General features: G+C 43.6%; 1 protein-coding gene across 1 annotated transcript in view; it reads right to left on the bottom strand.

The window, feature by feature from the left end:
* Window positions 1–6,799: 6,799 nt before the first annotated feature.
* Window positions 6,800–19,169, bottom strand: part of NAGLU (N-acetyl-alpha-glucosaminidase) — a 109,569-nt gene continuing 97,199 nt past the window's right edge. Inside the window, exon 6 of the mRNA XM_089668771.1 lies at window positions 6,800–8,302. Within this exon, the coding sequence (XP_089524897.1) occupies window positions 7,113–8,302 (1,190 nt within the window). The 3' untranslated portion in view covers window positions 6,800–7,112. The remainder of the gene's footprint in view (window positions 8,303–19,169) is intronic.

The following is a 19,169-nucleotide window of genomic DNA, read 5'->3' as shown; positions in this document are numbered from 1 at the left end:
CTAAACCTTGTGGACAGCCTTTCCAGAGGAGTTGAAGCTGTAAAAGGTGAAAAGGGTGGGCCAGCTCAATATTGAGTAACTACACACACACCACACACAAATTAACAACTCAGTATTGAATTGGGGTGCTTTAGACATCTAGCCTGAGAGATACAACTGGCTCTTTGAGGGCAACTATAATTCTGTTCTGTCTCACAAACAGAGTTTGACACCCCTACAGAATACAGATATAACAGAAGGGGAGTCTAATTCTGCAGGATCAGTATGCTTTGATTTATCAAGAAGTGGGAGTATATCAGTTGGTTGTATTTCCCAAAAGAAATAGTTCCCCCTCAGGTGTTGGGAGACTGTCTGAAAAAGATATGTAGGAAAGAGCAAGAGATTATGATTGGGGCACAGTATAAGACTATGGATACTTCCTGGTCCTGAAGAAGGCCAAAAAGAATTCTATCTACCTGACGGATCTTTCACCAAAGACAAACCCATAAAGTGGAACAAGTGTTTAAAACCTATTAAGACTCTCCCTCAATAGCCGTATAAATGGAGGGATACAGTTCAAATTATGTAGGGGTGAAAAACTAAGAAAATGTGAGACCTATAATACCTAAAGGCCTTGGTGTGCTTAATAGGATGATTAAGGCCCTGAACATTGAGACTGTGTATGCAATGGCACCTTAGCATGAAAGGTAAACTATCAATATTGCTTAGGTTCCAGAGTGAACTGATATTTTCATATCTCCAGCCATAGAGGGGAAACAAGCTAGTATAGGGTAAAGGAAAAGGTGTGAATAAGGTGTAAATAGTAAAAGCAGAAGAAACACAAAATCCAATAGCAGCTTGAACTTCCAAGATGCAATACAAACCAAATAGAAGAGGGATTCAGTGGAAAAAGAGCAATCATCATCCCCTCAAAATCATAGCAGGGAACATAGTGATAGACCACAAGGGCAAGAGATCCAAATCATAACAGTTTGCCCCAATATACTGTACATATATACTGTACCTCCCAGGGTCAGTCACACATTTCTATAGTGTCGGGTGATCATTGGATGCAAGACTGCTTGGAGCAGAAGCAGAGAGGGAGCAAAAGGTTGCTGCAGGAGCACAGTATCTATGGCTTCATATACAATCCATCTGTATTGAAAAAACCACCCCATACAATAAAACAGTACCACAGGGTGACAAAGTTAAAAGCTATGAGGTCTGCGAGTGAGGGACATGTGACATTATTCAGGGGGATCAAACACTTGGGTCCGTACTTGCCACTCATAGTGGCAAAATGTAACAGTGATAAAAAATGTTACACAACTTATACCAGTAAATCAAAATATACCATAACAAAAGGTGTTCAAGTCAAAGTGGGACTTTTAATTTTACAGGTATAAAAAAGGAATGCTAGCGTGGTGGTGGTACTACACACAATAGTAAGTGGCAGTTGTGGTCAGTCCAGAGATCGTTAACCAAGATGGCAGACAACATTGTTAGTGCGTGCATGGAACAATGTGTGGTGATCACGTTTCTTCTGAATGAAGGCATAAAACCCATGGATATCTACAGAAGATTTCAAGCACAGTACAATGATGAGGCGCTCAGCTGTAATAACATATTTGAATTGTGTCTTGTGACACCAAGATTCAAGATATTTGAATCTTGGTGTCAAGATGGTCGTACATCCGTCACTGACGATCCCAGCCATGGTGTTTCCCTGCCACAGGAGTCATTCCTGTGAACATTTAGTGCATGGTCCTGATACTGGATAATCGACGCATAACTGCTGAGTGGCACTGCTGGGCACTTTTGGGGCTGCACTGATAATCAGGGCACTGATAATCAATGCAGATGTCCTCTGTGACACTTGCTGGTTATCGGCAGTACTTTCCGCACGGTCTGGCAGCATGAGGAAAGTACTGCTGATAACGGACAACTGAATTTACTTTGTGATCAGCTGTGTCATTGGACACAGCTGATCACATGGTTAAAGGCTGCTGTAATTGGCCTTTTACCTTGTCATGTGATCAGCTGTGCCTGTAAGACACAGCGATCACAGGCAGCGCCGAATGCGCTCCAGTGGAGGCGCATTCTGGGAGGACGTCATATGACACCCTCCCAGAACTGAAAAACTGCGCTCTAGCCGTCATTCAGCTATAGCCGGTTGTCAAATGGTTAAACACTGGGATAAGTGTATAAATGTCGCAGGGGAATATGTAAAAAAATAAATGTGGTTTCTACTTCTTGAAACTTGTCCTTTATTATATAAATTCAAAAGTCCCTGATTGACTTGAACATCCCTTGTAGTATCAGAGGCCCTAAGTGAAACACGTAAAAAGAAAAAGACAGCACTGGCAAGCAGACCCAGAAAATAGAATTACATGAAAAGGTGAGAGCCTACTAAAAGAGAGAGAGAGCAACAGTGCTGCTCATTTTTACTCTATAAACACATGAATACAAAAGATGTAATGCATTCATTTTCTCCTAAGAAAATAAAAAAAATTATTCCAGTCCAGAATTATTTATGTCTTTAAACTAAAATACCTGCTCATCCAGAATGAGTTCAGTAGATGCTCATATGTCACAGTAGGAGTTATTGTTAAAAATGTGGGTTTGTTTGTTGATTGACATCACATAAACAATATGGACGTTGGCTTCAACATGGAAGTCAGATACTAAAAAAGACAAAATATATACGCGCTGGGTTGTGGTACAGATGGATAGCTGCCAGCATAAAGAGGAAGAACCTCAGAATCCTCCAATAAAGAACAAATGTTGAAATATGCAGCGCTAAAATACAGTGGGGATCGAAAGTTTGGGCACCCCAGCTAAAAATTTGTATTAATGTGCATAAAGAAGCCAAGGAAAGATGGAAAAATCTCCAAAAGGCATCAAATTACAGATTAGACATTCTTATAATATGTCAACAAAAGTTAGATTTTATTTCTATCATTTACACTTTCAAAATAACAGAAAACAAAAAATGGCGTCTACAAAAGTTTGGGCACCCTGCAGAATTTATAGCATGCACTGCCCCCTTTGCAAAGCTGAGACCTGCCAGTGTCATGGATTGTTCTCAATCATCGTCTGGGAAGACCAGGTGATGTCAATCTCAAAGGTTTTAAATGCCCAGACTCATCTGACCTTGCCCCAACAATCAGCACCATGGGTTCTTCTAAGCAGTTGTCTAGAAAACTGAAACTGAAAATAGTTGACGCTCACAAAGCTGGAGAAGGCTATAAGAAGATAGCAAAGCGTTTTCAGATGTCAATATCCTCTGTTCGGAATGTAATTAAGAAATGGCAGTCATCAGGAACAGTGGAAGTTAAAGCAACATCTGGAAGACCAAGAAAAATATCAGACAGAACAGCTTGCAGGATTGTGAGAAAAACAATTGAAAACCCACGTTTGACTGCACGATCCCTCCAGAAAGATCTGGCAGACACTGGAGTTGTGGTACACTATTCCACTATAAAGAGATACTTGTACAAATATGGTCTTCATGGAAGAGTCATCAGAAGAAAACCTCTTCTACGTCCTCACCGCAAAAATCATCGTTTGAACTTTGCAAATGAACATATAGACAAGCCTGATGCATTTTGGAAACAAGTTCTGTGGACCGATGTAGTTAAAATTGAACTTTTTGGCCGGAATGAGCAAAGGTACGTTTGGAGAAGAAGGGGCACAGAATTTAATGAAAAGAACCTCTGTCTAACTGTTAAGCATGGGGTTGGATCAATCATGCTTTGGGGTTGTGTTGCAGCCAGTGGCACAGGGAACATCTCACGAGTAGAAGGAAAAATGGATTCAATAAAATTTCAGCAAATTTTGGATGGTAACTTGATGCCATCTGTGAAAAAGCTGAAGTTAAAGAGAGGATGGCTTCTACAAATGGATAATGATCCCAAACACACCTCGAAATCCACGGGGGATTAGATCAAGAGGCGTAAACTGAAGGTTTTGCCATGGCCTTCACAATCTCCTGACCTCAACATAATTGAAAATCTATGGATAGACCTTAAAAGAGCAGTGCGTGACAGACAGCCCAGAAATCTCAAAGAACTGGAAGACTTTTGTAAGGAAGAATGGGCAAAGATACCTCAAACAAGAATTGAAAGACTCTTGGCTGGCTACAAAAAGCGTTTACAAGCTGTGATACTTGCCAAAGGGGGCAGTACAAGATATTAACTCTGCAGGGTGCCCAAACTTTTGCAGATGCCATTTTTTTGTTTTCTGTTATTTTGAAAGTGTAAATGATGGAAATAAAATCTAACTTTTGTTGACATATTATAAGAATGTCTAATCTGTAATTTGATGCTTTTTGGAGATTTTTCCATCTTTCCTTGGCTTCTTTATGCACATTAATACAAATTTTTTGCTGGGGTGCCCAAACTTTCGATCCCCACTGTACATATGCATATAAATATGAATGTTGATAAACATGAGAGAATTCTCACAGCACAGCAATCACAGAAGTCGCAATTTATACCATATTGACTATCACTTTTGTCGCTATATGCACCTAATGGAATTTTTCCAATGACTGGTCTCTTCTCCTTTGCGCGTTGTTAAACACTGAGTTGGGAACATTGATTCATTAAATATGAATGTTGATAAACATGATATTGATAATGAATCAATGTTCCCAACTCAGTGTTTAACAACGCGCAAAGGAGAAGAGACCAGTCATTGGAAAAATTCCATTAGGTGCATATAGCGACAAAAGTGATAGTCAATATGGTATAAATTGCGACTTCTGTGATTGCTGTGCTGTGAGAATTCTCTCATGTTTATCAACATTCATATTTATATGCATATGTATTTTAGCGCTGCATATTTCCACATTTATTTATGGAAGTCAGATAACCAAGTGCACCCCCACCGTGTGTGGTTATATATGTATGTACATGAGGGATGATGTCTACCCTAAGCTCCCCATATTATCCTCTATTACCTTCTGATAGCCAAAACCAGAAATGGCATAATACACTTTGCTTCCAGGTTCCTACTAGTTAGGGGAGATCAGTGAATAGACATTTACTGGTCTCCCCTCACCTCTACCTGGTTACTCCTGTCATGCAGGTTTAGACATGTAAACTTTCTGGAAATTTTGAAGCCATGAGAATTAAACATTTTCCTCAATTTTTTTTATGGAAATAAACAATGAAGATTTTCAGAAAAATTTAAAACAAAATCAGTGTGGGGTAGTTATACAAATTGAAAGTAATTTTGTTAAATTGAAAATTACAGCTTTGCTCTCAGCAGAAATTGCATTGTAGAAATGTTTTCAAACTCTGGATGTTGGTCTCACCATACAGTATTACTGAGAGGAGGAAAAGAAAAATTAATTTACTGAGCAGACTATAGAAAAACATTATGTTGTGATGGTGGAGAACATTTATAGGAATCATTTAAAGGTTATAAAGGTAACCTAATTTGTCAAATTTACCCTCTTACCTGTCATTTGATGCCTGAGAGGAGGACAGAAAAAAAAATCATCTACTGTATCCCAATAATCCCCCAACTGTAGGAGGTACAGGATGGAGCCTACACGCAACTAAACTGGATCCTTTTCCCTGCAGTGTCCCATAGTGGCAGAAATGCATATTTATTTTGTTTGAGAACGGCATTGAGTGTTACTTGAATAACTGTGTTACTTGTGTTACTTGACGGCATACAGTGTTACTTGAATTATATTCCAGGATTTTCTTATCTTCAGCTGAGAGAACTTTAATAATTTAGACTTTACATAAAGTCTCAGGAATCTTTCATTATGGTCTTCATGTTATATAGTTTGAATACCATTTCATAAAATATAAAATGTATTATATTAAGCGCACATTACACACTCATGTTTTATATATATATTTTATAATTTTTTCAAGAAAAAGAAAATGGCTTTGGAAAAATAATTTTCCCCCATTTTTTTCTGTGTTTCTTTTTCCAGGCTTTCCCATCTCTACAGGTTAAAAGTCCACAAATGGGACAGCAGAGCCCGAAAAACATGACAGACAGGTCTCATGGGGGATGGACACATTCTAGGAGACCGAGGAAGTGATCCAGTAGCTGTACAGCTGCCATATAGAATTAATCTAAAAGTCAACAGTTGGCTAGTGACATTTACATGAATTCCTGACAACTATAGCAGGAAGGAGTGTGTATAAAAGCCCGTTTCTGCTGAGGTATGACATATGTTAGTGGTGGCATAAGGGTTAAATCACCAGTGAACATGAGCTTTGCAAGCTGGAGAGCTCCAGCTCTGAATCAGCAGGGGGTTTGTCAGAGCACTGCAGAGAGATCACGGCTTCTGTATATAGAGCAGGGGTTCATCTCTAGTCTTGCAGAGCAAAGGCTTTTCTGCTCAGGCTGCAGCTGCATTCTAAAAAAAACAAACTGTAAGACTTTGCTCACCTTTTGTTTTGATGCATCTGTAATATATTTAGTTGACTTGAATTGAGAGTTCATTTTGGCTTTAGAGCTAAACTGCAGGATTACAGGACAAGTGTATTTTTCCTTGAATCTTGGTGTGCTTTGTGTGTTTCTTCCAGATCTGTGCAGTAATCTAGTGTGAAACTTTTCCTTTGAGCAGGAACTTCCTGCACTAAAAAAACAGTCACTGCTGCTTCCTATCCATGTGTAGGGTATCCTGGTCTTTTATCCACCAGCATGTGGTGGGAAAAGCTTCTGGGCACCTCCCACAGCTATACTTTTTGCACACGATGTGTGGAGCACAGGGATGATGTCACTGCTACTTTTACATGGTGATAACTTGACTTGCAAGGGTAAAAAGGTGCTCAGAAAGATTTACACATTTGTGACCATTAGGATGTTTATTTAAATTAATATTTTTCCTCGAGTTCAGCTTTAAGTGAAAACATTCATTACTAAACTAACTTTTGGCAAACAGTACTGTTCAAAGTTTGTTCTATTGTTTGTAAAAAAAATGTGTCTGGTGTGTGATCTGTATGACTTTATGCACGTTTTATGTTTCACTGCTCAATGCATGTTACTTCATCAAATAATACAAAAAAACTTAGTAACTCCAAAATTCTGCTTAAAATGTCTGTTTTCCTAAAAAAAAAAAATGTACGGTATTTTATCACCTTGGGTGGTATATATATCTTTTATTTTTTTGGAAAATACTTTATAAAAATATTTCTGGCTATTGCAATGGTGTCTCCAGTGGGAGTGGAACTATAGGTCTTGCCATTATAGGTGAACCCTTTTTCCACAGTGAAGACAGCCTGATTAAACTTGCTTTGCTGGAAGGGTACTTCTGTATTAAGACTCTCAACTAAGTACCACAGAAAGAGACGCCAACGCTTTTTATAATAATCTTGAATTAGCCCCCCTAGTTGCTTGTTGGCATAGTCCAAAATATTGCCAGTGGGACCCCATAATGTAATCTGGTTACGAGCATTCATGTCATACAGAATAGCCTCATCTTTGGTGCTTGCCATCTTCTGAGCTGACTCTAACCATCGGCCAAGCAAAAACTGAGATTGGCTGGAAAGCAGATTATCAAGTTCAGGCAGGAGATCATACACCAACAGGCCACCTGCTGTCATAACTCTTTCTAGATCCTCATTTTTATAAGCAGTCTTGATCTCCTGGTAATATTCAGTAACCAGCAGCTGCATAGCTTCCCTGGTAACATCCACCAAGTCATAGAGGAAAGTGCTACTATTTGCCAAGGAAGTACCTGCTTGGTGCATTAATTTCCAAGCTGCATACAGGTCAGTTTTATTGTAGCAAATATTTGTGTTCATATTTAGACATGGCCGTCTAACTAAAGGACTGTGATTGTGATCCTTCCAGTCCTGAGTACAGTTATACACACTACCTAGAAGCAACTGCCATGCGGCCCGTGCATAGGGATGTTTCTGGCCATAACGCCTGTCAGAATAATCAGAGATCCATACAGTGAGATTGACAGGCTTGGATCTCCAACCAATTTCATTCATCAGCTCATATATCATGTCATTCTGCTCAATGCCTTCAGGGGTAAGTCCTGTTCCGATCATAGTAGAGTTGGTGAAGGACAAGGCATCAAAGGGTCCTTTATTTACACTCTCGACTTTTCCAAATAAACCATGGTTCCCACCAAAGTTATGCAGCATGCACCAAATGAATGGTTGCCCATAAAAAGACTCTGTGTACTGATAAACAGGAATAGTTTCTGCAAACAAGTCCAGAACTATGATTCTCCCAATTGGGGTGCCATGGAGAAGGGCCTTAATCTGTGCCGGTCTCCAGAAAGTTGGATTATTAACAAATAGCCAGCCTTGCAACATCCAGATGGCTCCAGGATCCACTGTAGAAAGATAAATAATGAATGTTAGAATTTTACAAGTAACCATATAAATATAACATAATGTTGCATGGTAAAAGACCAAAATTCATCTTCCTGTTTTTGGTCCCAGAGACCTCTGCTCTTAGTAGGGAGTTTACACATAACTTGCTTTATCTCAGTACAAAGCTTGTTGTCTTCCCAGTGCCAATGCCCCTTTACATTCCTCAATTCAAAAAACAATTGTACATTGTGTGTGACAGGTACATAAACGAAATTCTATCACCAAAATAAAATCGTAGAAAAGAAAAAAAGTAATAAAAAAAAAAAGAACAAAGAAATGCAGGAAGTGCTTAAAGTGGTTCTAAAGGCAGAAGGGGTTTTATCTTAAATGCATTGTATGCATTAAGATAAAAAACCTGGATGCAGTGTGTGTGTGTGAAGAAAGCTCGCTTGAGTGTCCCCATACAAGAACTATACTTTATATTGAGGAAACTTGGCAGGAGACCCAAAAGGAAGAGGATCAGGTCTGTTCTGTGCAAAACCATGGCACAGAGCAAGTAAGTTTTCCTTTTTTTTTTTTTTTTTATTTTTAACCACTTGCCCAGGCCAATTTTCAGCTTTCAGCACTGTCGCACTTTGAATGACAAATACGCGGTATTGCAGCATTGTACCCATATGATATTTTTATAATTGTTTTCTCACAAACAGAGCTTTCATTTGGTGTTATTTAATTGCCACTGAAAATTTTGCAAAACAGGTAATTTTTCTCCTTCACTGATGTGCATTGATGAAGCTGCACTGATAGGCAGCACTGATGAGCTGACACTGATGATGCTGCACTGATGGGCAGCACTGCTGGGGGGCAGCACTGCTGGGCATTGATCATCAGGGCACTAATCATCAGTGCCCTGATGATCTGTGCCGATCTGTTCTCTAACAATTGCCGGTTATCGGCAGTACTTTCCTCACGCTGTGACAGCGTGAGGAAAGTGCAGCCAATAACTGGCAACTGTATTTACCCAGTGTTCTGCTGTGTCATTGGACATAGCTGATCACATGGTAAAAAGCCGCTGTGATTGGCGTTTTACCACATCACGTAATCAGCTGTGTCCATAGGACATGACGATCAGAGATCACCGGGTGCATGCCGCTGTGGGCGTACGGGAGGGGCCATTCTGGGAGGACGTCATATGACGCCCTCCCAGAACTGGACAACCGTACTGTAGCCATCATTCAGCTATAGCGCGGTTGCCAAGTGGTTAATTACAACCTTTAGAATCACTTTAAGTTTGTTAAAGTCCCACTCTAATCAAGGTCCCCTAAACTGAAAGGGTTTAATGCTTGTTATGTCTAAGGGTAGAGGAATAAGGTGTAATGCTTTCATCTCTTCCCAGCTTTGGCAGGCTTCCTCTATCCTATGTGTCTGCTTGCCCAAAGCCCATTTCTAAAGTACAGCCGCCTGTTGCGCTGTCATCACATACAATGCTGGACCAATAGTTTCTAACATGGAGTTCAGACTTCACTTAAAGCGTTTGTATTGTAAACCTCAGACATAAAATATGGACAAAACATATCCCTCTCTAGTGTGTGCTTGTCTCAGCTGAGAACACCAAGCGGCATATCTTTCTGCTGCCTCACTCCTTTGTGTAATTTCAGCTCCCTGCCCACCCTCCCCCCCCCCCCCGCCGCTTTCTGAAAGCTGTTGAAATTGCACTCTTTGATAGGCGGCACAGAGAAGAGGGCTGTGGATAAACATGTACAGCTCATGTAAGAGGATTTAAAATCTATGATGATACAATGTGTATCTGAGGCAAGTTACTTCAGTGGTTATAGATAAGGGTCTACAACCACATTAAAAATAATTTGTAAAAAGTTTGTTTATAAAAAAAAATAAAATAAAGGATGTCCTTGTAAATGCCGTATCCTGGAGTACAGTACAGGACTGTAATCATTGTAGTCATAGAGAATGGGTTATATACAGACTACCTCATGTCACTGGACACTAACAAAAGGTCTTTGCTAGGGCTACCCCATGCTCATAAAACCCCACTCACTCTTTGAGGCTCCATTTTTTTGGCAAGCAATAGAGAATGACCACAGAAACAGACAGGAGGATCCTGTGTCCTGTACTATACTCCAAGATATAGAATTTAAACACAAGTCAAAATTCCGTTTATCATAACCATACAGTACAGGACACAGGTCTGTAGTAATTAACCATGGGATGTCCCCAAGCAACAAGGATTGACCAAAGGAACAAAGCGGAGGGTCCTGTATCCTGTACTGTACTCCAAGATAAAGAATTTACAGGTAAGTCAAAATTCCCTTTATCTTAAAATCGGGCTGAAGTCAATGAACATGAGATGTCACAAAGCAATAAACTGAGGGGTGGGCAACGATATAGCAAACAGAACTGCCAAAAGGCCAACAAAAATAAGGGCAAGAACTCAAAAGAAAAAAAAAAATTACTCAGATGACAGCTTGAAGCACCTTGTGGCTAAAGCTTGCCTAAGTGGAGGCCGGAACATCAAATTGGTTAAAGCCCAAAAAGAACCAACAATCTGGTGAATTGAGCTCTGATACTGAAAGGAGAAACACTGTTCCTAAGGGCAGGGGCCCTGCAAATAGGTTGTTTTATCCACCTGGCAATGGTGGAGCAGGAGGCAGGATGTCCTCTACAAGAGCCTGTAGGTAAAAAAAAGGGCACAGTCTTGAAGATAGAAGCAGTAGCTACAACTAGACCCTAACAGCCCTGTCTCAGCCATGCAAGGACATTTCCTTCGTGTGTTTTGGAGAGGGACAGTGTCAGGACTGGTGGTGGGACTCACCTGCCGTGTGGGCTGCAGTACCAGGGTTGACCAGCGGGTGCTCTCAGCAGCCAGAAGCTCACTCCTGCAGCATGTGGATTGCTTCTTGCAGCATTATTCAGCATGTTCACCACAGGTGCTAATGGATTGTATAAACGCAGTGCAGTCTTTAGTCAGACAGGCTATGTGCAAGCTGAGCTTTGTTCAACCAATACTACAGTCCTGGTCAGACTTGTTACACCCAGCCTCAGTTAGCTTGCAACAATCCAGTCCTGCTTCTTATCATTCCTCTGCTCAAAGCTCTATTCCTGCATTCCCGACAGCACCCCCAATGACAGCCCTGTATACCCTGCTATCTACCACATGTCAGTCGCCTATTCCCACTCGCTGCACCTATCCTGCCTTTAACCCTGTAAAGAAGTCATCTGTAGCAACTACTTGCTCCTTTGTTCCATCCCCCAGCTCTTCTCCGCCTTCAGCTGCTCTATCCATTTACAGACCTGCATTTACTTACAGTGCTCCAGTAACTAAAACCAGGAAAAGGCAAAAATTCTTTCCAAGCAGTACAATCCTGCCAGTATCTAAATCGGTCAGCCTGCCGTCTGAGAACCCGCCTTCTGTTGTTCAGCCTGGTGCCCCGGCGCCCGCAACTCAGCCTGATGCCCTGATGCTTGATGACCCAGTGTACGCTTCCCGGCCTAATGTTCCTACCCAGCCTGATGACCCGATCCAGCCTGATGACCCAATCCAGCCTGATGACTCGGTGCCCGCTGTCAAGCTTGGTGACTCGGTGCCCGCTGTCGTGCCAGATGACTCGGTGCCCGCTGTCGTGCCAGATGACTCGGTGCCCGCTGTCGTGCCAGATGACTCGGTGCCCGCTGTCGTGCCAGATGACTCGGTGCCCGCTGTCCTGCCAGATGACTCGGTGCCCGCTGTCCTGCCAGATGACTCGGTGCCCGCTGTCCTGCCAGATGACTCGGTGCCCGCTGTCGAGCTTGGTGACCCGGTGCCCACGGTTCTGCTAGATGGCTCGGTGCCTGCTGACGTGCCCGATGACTCAGTGCCCGCTGTCGAGCCCGCTGTCGTGCCAGATGACTCGGTGCCCACTGTCGAGCTTGGTGACCCGGTGCCCGCGGTTCTGCTAGATGGCTCAGTGCCCGCTGTCGTGCCAGATGACTCGGTGCCCGCTGTCGTGCCAGCTGACTCGGTGCCCGCTGTCGTGCCAGCTGACTCGGTGCCCGCTGTTGAGCTTGGTGACCCAGTGCCGCGGTTCTGCTAGATGGCTCGGTGCCCGCTGTCATGCCCGATGACTCGGTGCCCGCTGTCGAGCTTGGTGGCTAGGTGCCCGCTGTCGTGCCAGATGACTCTGTGCCCGCTGTCGAGCTTGGTGACCCGGTGCCCGCGGTTCTGCTAGATGGCTCGGTGCCCGCTGACTTGCCCGACGACTCGGTGCCGCTGTTGTGCCAGATGACTTGGTGCCCAGCCCGGCGTGCCTCTGCCCGCTGCGCAGCCCGGCGTGCCTCTGCCCGCTGCGCAGCCCGGCGTGCCAGCCCCTGATGTCCAGCTAAACTGGCCAATAACTGATTCCTAGCCTGCTCTTGGAGATCCTGTGTCCAGCGACCTGCCTTTCTGGGTTCCCCTACATCAGTGTTTCTCAACTCCAGTCCTCATGGACCCCCAACAGGTCATGTTTTCAGGATTTCCCTCAGATGAAACAGCTGTGTTAATTACTAAGGCAGTGAAACTGATCAAATCACCTGTGCAAAATAATGGAAATCCTGAAAACATGACTTGTTGGGGGTCCATGAGGACTGGAGTTGAGAAACACTGCCCTACAGAAAGAGAAGTCTGCCAGAAGGAAACCCAGCCAGCCGGTTGATTCCGGCAGTAAGATATCCAGCATCCAGCCAGTTACCTGACCCGGGCGGTGGAACATTTTGCCCACTACGGACTGTTTGGAGCATCCTAAGGCCGCTCCTTGGGGGGGGGGGGGGGGGGGGGGGGGGGGGGGGGGAGTACTGTCAGGAATGGACTCAACACTGGTGGTGGGACTCACCTGCCGTGTGGGCTGCAGTACCAGGGCTGACCAGCGGGTGCTCTCAGCAGCCAGAAGCTCACTCCTGCAGTCAGCCAACACCTGGGGCTGATTGCAGGAGGTGTATTTAAGGAATGGCCAGACCTGCAGTTAGGGCCTTGGTGATGTTTCCCATAAGCCCCTGTACCTGGTATCCTGCGTTCCTGCCTAGTTGCTGACCCTGCTTTGATCCTGACCTCTGCTGACCGTCTCCTGTTGAACCCCTGGCTTGCCTGACCATCCTTCTGCCTGATCCTCTGTACCGCGCTGCCCATGAGTTACTGAACCCGGCTTGTGACCCTGACTATTCTCTGCCTGCTCCTCCAGTACTTCACTGCCCGCACGTTGCTGACCTGGCCTGCCTGACGCTACCCAGACGATCCATCCATCCCGCACGGATCCAGTCACTACTGTGCAAACCTGCCAGCCCCTTCACATCAGGCTTTCCCCCGGTACATACCCTCGGCGGACCCCTCTACCACAGTTGGGTGCACTCAGGGGTCGCAACCTGGTCTCAGTCCTGCGCCAATTCCATGCCCACCATCAGGGGCTCTGGTGAAAAGGCAGACTGGGGCTTAGACTCCGCGCCCTGGGGAATCCTGTTCTGTGGGTCACTAGAGATCCCGCCGGGCGGTGCCTGACGGTACCTTACGGCCCGTCTGACCATTCCACCTCTCCAGCCCTGACTACGCCTGTGTTCCTGAAGCCTGCTACTTCCCTATGTCAGTCCACACATTTCTGGTCACACCCGGATCCCTGACAGACAGAGGAAAGACAGGACAATTATTGGGGTGGAGCAAAGAAATAGAAAAGAAGGTCTTGGTCTCAAGACCACCTTGTCCCTGTGCAGTACAAGAAATTGCTGCATACAGTAAAGGGCTGCGAGCTCAAGAACACACCTAACACATGTTACGGCTACCAGGAAGGCAACCTTACATGTGAGTTCTCCCAAACATTTTTTACGGTAATGCATTTCTTGCATTAAAGTGAAACTTTAGTCAGAAAATTAAGTCCTGTTATATTACTTTGAGCTGGCCCCTTTTACAGGTATACTGTAGTTACGTAAACCATTAAAAATAATTGCCAATACTGTTTAAATACCAGTTATACACTATCTCACCCTGCTCTGCAGATGCTCACTTGCTCTCTATTTTTCAGCACTGTGCCTAAAATCAGAGCCACTAAAGGCTGATCTGCTGACAGCTTAAAGATTTACTGCTGCTCAGGCTCTGGGCTTCAGCAAAATGGCAGCCTCTAGCAAGAAGAAACAGGAGCAATGCTGGAGGCAATTTACATCACACACTAATTTTGGTATGTCCTCGTTAAAGAACATTGTTTATCAGGTTGTTATGGGTAAAGCTCCACTTTAAGGTAAAAAATGTTTAGGCATCTGTCTCCCCTCACTCCCCCTTTTACTTACCTGAGGCGCTGATGTGCTGCGCTGTGCACATCTGCAGCTCTTCTGTTGCCTCACTACATGGTCCTACAAGCTTTGCTGAATCAAATGGGAGGCAATGTCAATCAAATCCAATGATGAGGGAGGGGGGGTGGGGCCGAGTCCCACTGTCTGTATCTATAGACACAGCCAGTGAGGCTTGGGAGTGAGCCCGTATGAGCACCCCCATAGAAAGTGTCTTATATGGGGGCACTCACCAGAGCAGAGGAGCCAGGAATACCAACGGGGAACCTGAGGGGAAAGGTTTGGGGCCGCTCTGTGCAATTCCAGAGCAGGTAAGCATGAACCTGTTTGTTATTTCAGAAAAAAAAAAAAGGCATTTACAACCACTTTAAGTGAAATTGGAATTGCTGGCCTTCTACAACAAAGAATAGAAAGCACAGCTGTAGAGAGGATATGGAGATAAGTAGATCTTTCATAGTATGTTTATTGACACTGGAAATTCCCCTTATCTGGGAGAAGCAATGCCAGATCTTGCTGATTCTATCTGTAATTCTGGCACACAAAGAAATTTGTCATGAGACCTTACATCTAGTATTGGGCAGAAAACCTGCGCATGCACAAAGATCTTCTAAAGAATTGGTGAATTACATCCTCTACTGTGTCCACACCATAAAATCAGGCTTAGGGCATCAGCTGCAATTGTTTCAAGAGAACAGGGTCATCAAAGATAAGTTCATATTCTATATTTAACGGTCTTATCCAATTTGAAATAGTGTGGGAAATAGACAAGGTCAAAGGAGGTCTTTAGGAGGGTTTAAAACTCCTATTAGCAGTTTAGCCAGCATATGGCGCCATTCAAAGCTGGACGAGACACAATCACCCCCCAGGCAAGGGAGAGGGGAGCACCGCCCCAAGTTGTACCAGAAACTAAGCAGTGTGCAGAGAGAGGATGGACGCCTCTCATACCCATCCCAAGGAGTCCTGTGAAGACACCATGATGTGGATGGCCTCAGCTGTCACTCCAGCCATGCCTACCGATACATTTCGCCCCACCTAAAGGGGGCTTGGTTGCAGAGGTCTGAACCAAAATAGCAGGATCTACTACTGGAAATTCCATTTTTCGAAAATTCCTCTTTCATAGGATACATTTAGGCAAAAAGCTTGAGAGAAGTGAATGTCCTTTCAGCATTAGGCCAGCCTGCATATATGCGCATTCATAGGAATAATGCACCATCATAGGTGTTAATGGGAGGAATAGTGCTCCATGTTTGGTGTCAGTAGGAGGAATAGTGACCTGCTGTTGGTGTCAGTAAGAGGAATAGTCTAGTAATGTCCAAATCTTTATTGGAGAATGAAACATAGTGCAACATTTTGTAGTCACGCAGGACCCTTTCAGCAGGCATTATCACATTGCATTGTTTTTTGTGATGTGATCATTCTTCAATAAAGATTTGGACATTATTAGACGATGAGTGGTGTGCTGCTAAATATGTGTATTTGATGTGCGACGTCTCCAGTTCCAGCTGGCTGTTGCTAAGGCACCTGCTACTCCTAAAACCTTATCCAGGAAAGTGTGCAATGGGAATATTGATACTAAGTAGGAGGAACATTACCCCATTGTTCGTGTCAGTGGGAGGAAAAGCGCCCCAAGGGCTGTATAAAGGCAAGCAAGAAGCCACATCTGGTTTGGAGACCACTGGTCTAGGGGACGATTTTTTGATACTTTAATAAACACTTGAACTTGAATAGGAGTGGGAATTAGTGGGATACTCCAATGACTCCTAGTAACAAACTTAAGGACACTAAACTTACTTAGAACACTGAACCCAGTCCCTGTACAAGCAGATATTGGACAGGCTCTGCAGTGACAGTATTGAGGATGTAAAATCTTCCTTTGTGGACAATCCAAGCAAAGTAGCTTCACAAAGAATTAGATAGACTATTCTCTTTGGGACGCCAGTTGCAATGTCCACTTTGCAAACACTCAGCTGAATTTCTAGTACACCAGAGGGGTGGCAGCAGCATTCAGTCCCTTGGCTCGCTCACCCTTGTCTGTATTCATAGATGCCTCTTACCAGTATCCTGCAGGCACTTGCTCTCAGTAGCACCAGACTAGAACCTCAGAGGATAGCCCCTCAGCTTCAGTACCCTTCAGTAACTCCACATGGCAAACACATAGCAGAAGCACTCAGGGAAGGCATACAATACCCCCCCCCCCCAGGTGTGATCTTAGAAATAGACCCCACTGCTCTAGGCTCCAAGATAATTTTGCATTCTCCCAGAATCCTCTGGGCGAGGACTTCTGGGGATTGGTTGGGTTACATAAATATTGAGCTACTGATTAGAATCCTACTGCCTCTATTACCCTCCAGGTGAACAGGGGGAAACAATCATGCAAACTATGGAACACAGATCACAGCAAAAAAATCAAGGCCAGCTCCACTGCATACAGTGAGCCAGAACTAGATGTACATGCACTAATACTTCTACTGCAACCCAGACAAATTCCAGCCCCACTGGATACAGGGAGTCAGAACTAGATGTACAGTGCATCCAGAAAGTATTCACAGCACTTAAGTTTTGCCACGTTTTGTTATGTTACAGCCTTATTCCAAAATAGATAAAATTCATGTTTCCTCAACATTCTACAAACAATACCCCATAATGACAACATGAAAGAAGTTTGTTTTGAAATCTTTGCAATTTAATAAAAAAAAAAAAAAAAAACATGTGCATAGGTATTCACAGCCTTCGCTCAATACTTTGTTGAAGAGCTCCAGTGTTTCACTGTGAAGAGAGAAGAACCTTCCAGAAAAACCATCTCTGAAGCACTCCACCAATCAGCCTGTATGGTAGAGTGGCCAGACGGAAGTCACTCCTCAGTAAAAGATAATGGCAGCCCACCTGGCACCTGAGGGACTCTCAGACCATGAGAAACAAAACTCTCTGGTCTGATGAAACAAAGATTGAACTCTTTGGCCTGAATGCCAAGTGTCATGTCTGGAGGAAACCAGGCACCACTCACCACCTGGCCAATACCATCCGTACGGTGAAGCATGGTGGTGGCAGCATCATGCTGTGGGGATGCTTTCAGGGGCAGGAACTGGGAGACTAGTCAGGATCGAAAGAAAGATGAATGCAGAAATGTACAGAGGCATCCTTGATGAAAACCCATTGCAGAGCGCTCTGGACCTTAGACTGGGGCGACGGTTCATCTTTCAACAGGACAACAACCCTAAGAAAAAAGAAAAATGGAGTGTATCCAGGTGCTAGATCACTTCCAAAAATGGGTAATATTTTAGTGCCACATCCTAAGTGTTTCTCGCGTACACTGGGAACAGGAAGGAACACTTGGAATAAAAATACCACCTGTAATTTGGTTCAAAGTCCTATTAATTCCAGATCTGGCTTTACAGATTTAAAAATTTAAAATGTTTTATTTTGTTTTAATCAATTTTTAGAATATTGTATGAACTCTGGTTCATAGCATGGAAATATGGTTTATTTTTATGATTCACTATATACAGAAACATCTGTATATCTGTCACATCTCTACGTGGCCTAACAATCATCAGAAAAGAGGTGTGCATTTAGGATTTTGAAAGAAATTAAAGGTCTAAATGAGCAGAAACTTTAGGTAAGGTTTATTTATGATCCATCAAAAAGAAGATTAGATTGCATGGTGTGTAAAATATAATTGAGGAGGGAGATATTATTAGCCTTCAACAGGGCAACAACCCTAAGCACACAGCCCACATAACAAAGGAGTGGCTACGGGCCAACTCTGTGAATGTCCTGGAGTGGCCCAGCCAGAGCTCAGACTTGAACTCGATTGAACATCTCTGGAGAGATCTGAAAATGGCTGTGCACCGACGCTCCCCATCTAACCAGATGGAGCTTGAGAGGTACTGCAAAGAAGAAAGGGAGAAATTGCCCAAAAATAGGTGTGCCAAGCTTGTAGCATCATACTCAAAACTACTTGAGGCTGTAATTGATGCTAAAGGTGCTTCAACAAAGTATTGAGCAAAGGCTGTGAACACTTATGTGCATGTATTTATCATTACTACAGCACTGTATTTCAGGGTGACTTCGCTCAAGCACCCTTCTTGATCAGAACAGAAACAGAACAGGACTACTGAGAGCGCCCCTTGCCCAATATACAGTAACTGACAATCATACAGCACAGGCAGAGAGCTAAGAAGGTATCATCTGCCAACATTTCTGGCAGGATTAGACTTTTTGCACCTATCAAAACAGATACAGCACTTTCAATATATTATTCAGCAGACCAAAACTGAGCAAATAAGAGTTCACGGTTTGTGTTAACATATACTATACATTCCATTTTAAACCAATTCTGTTGCTGCTGTGCTCATACCTCTGTCTTGGTGTCTTAAGGCAGCATGAAATCCAAAAGCAAACATTATATTGTAGCTTACCAATTCTTAGATGTGATGGCTGTATTAGTTTCTTTTTTAACCCCTTCACGACGACCGTACGCGAATACGCGGCCCCACTGGACTGGGCTTTTTCTGTGGGGCTGCTAATTTGCGTACCTGTCTTTGTGCTGGGAGCGTCGCTGCATGACGCGCTTCCAGCACAGAGGCC

Source organism: Staurois parvus, unplaced genomic scaffold (assembly GCF_062004578.1).
Source record: "Staurois parvus isolate SC_StPar_1 unplaced genomic scaffold, SC_StPar_1.0 ptg000063l, whole genome shotgun sequence".
Taxonomy (NCBI): domain Eukaryota; kingdom Metazoa; phylum Chordata; class Amphibia; order Anura; family Ranidae; genus Staurois; species Staurois parvus.
The sequence above is the reverse complement of the archived record's forward strand: the minus strand, read 5'-3'. Positions and strand labels throughout refer to the sequence as shown.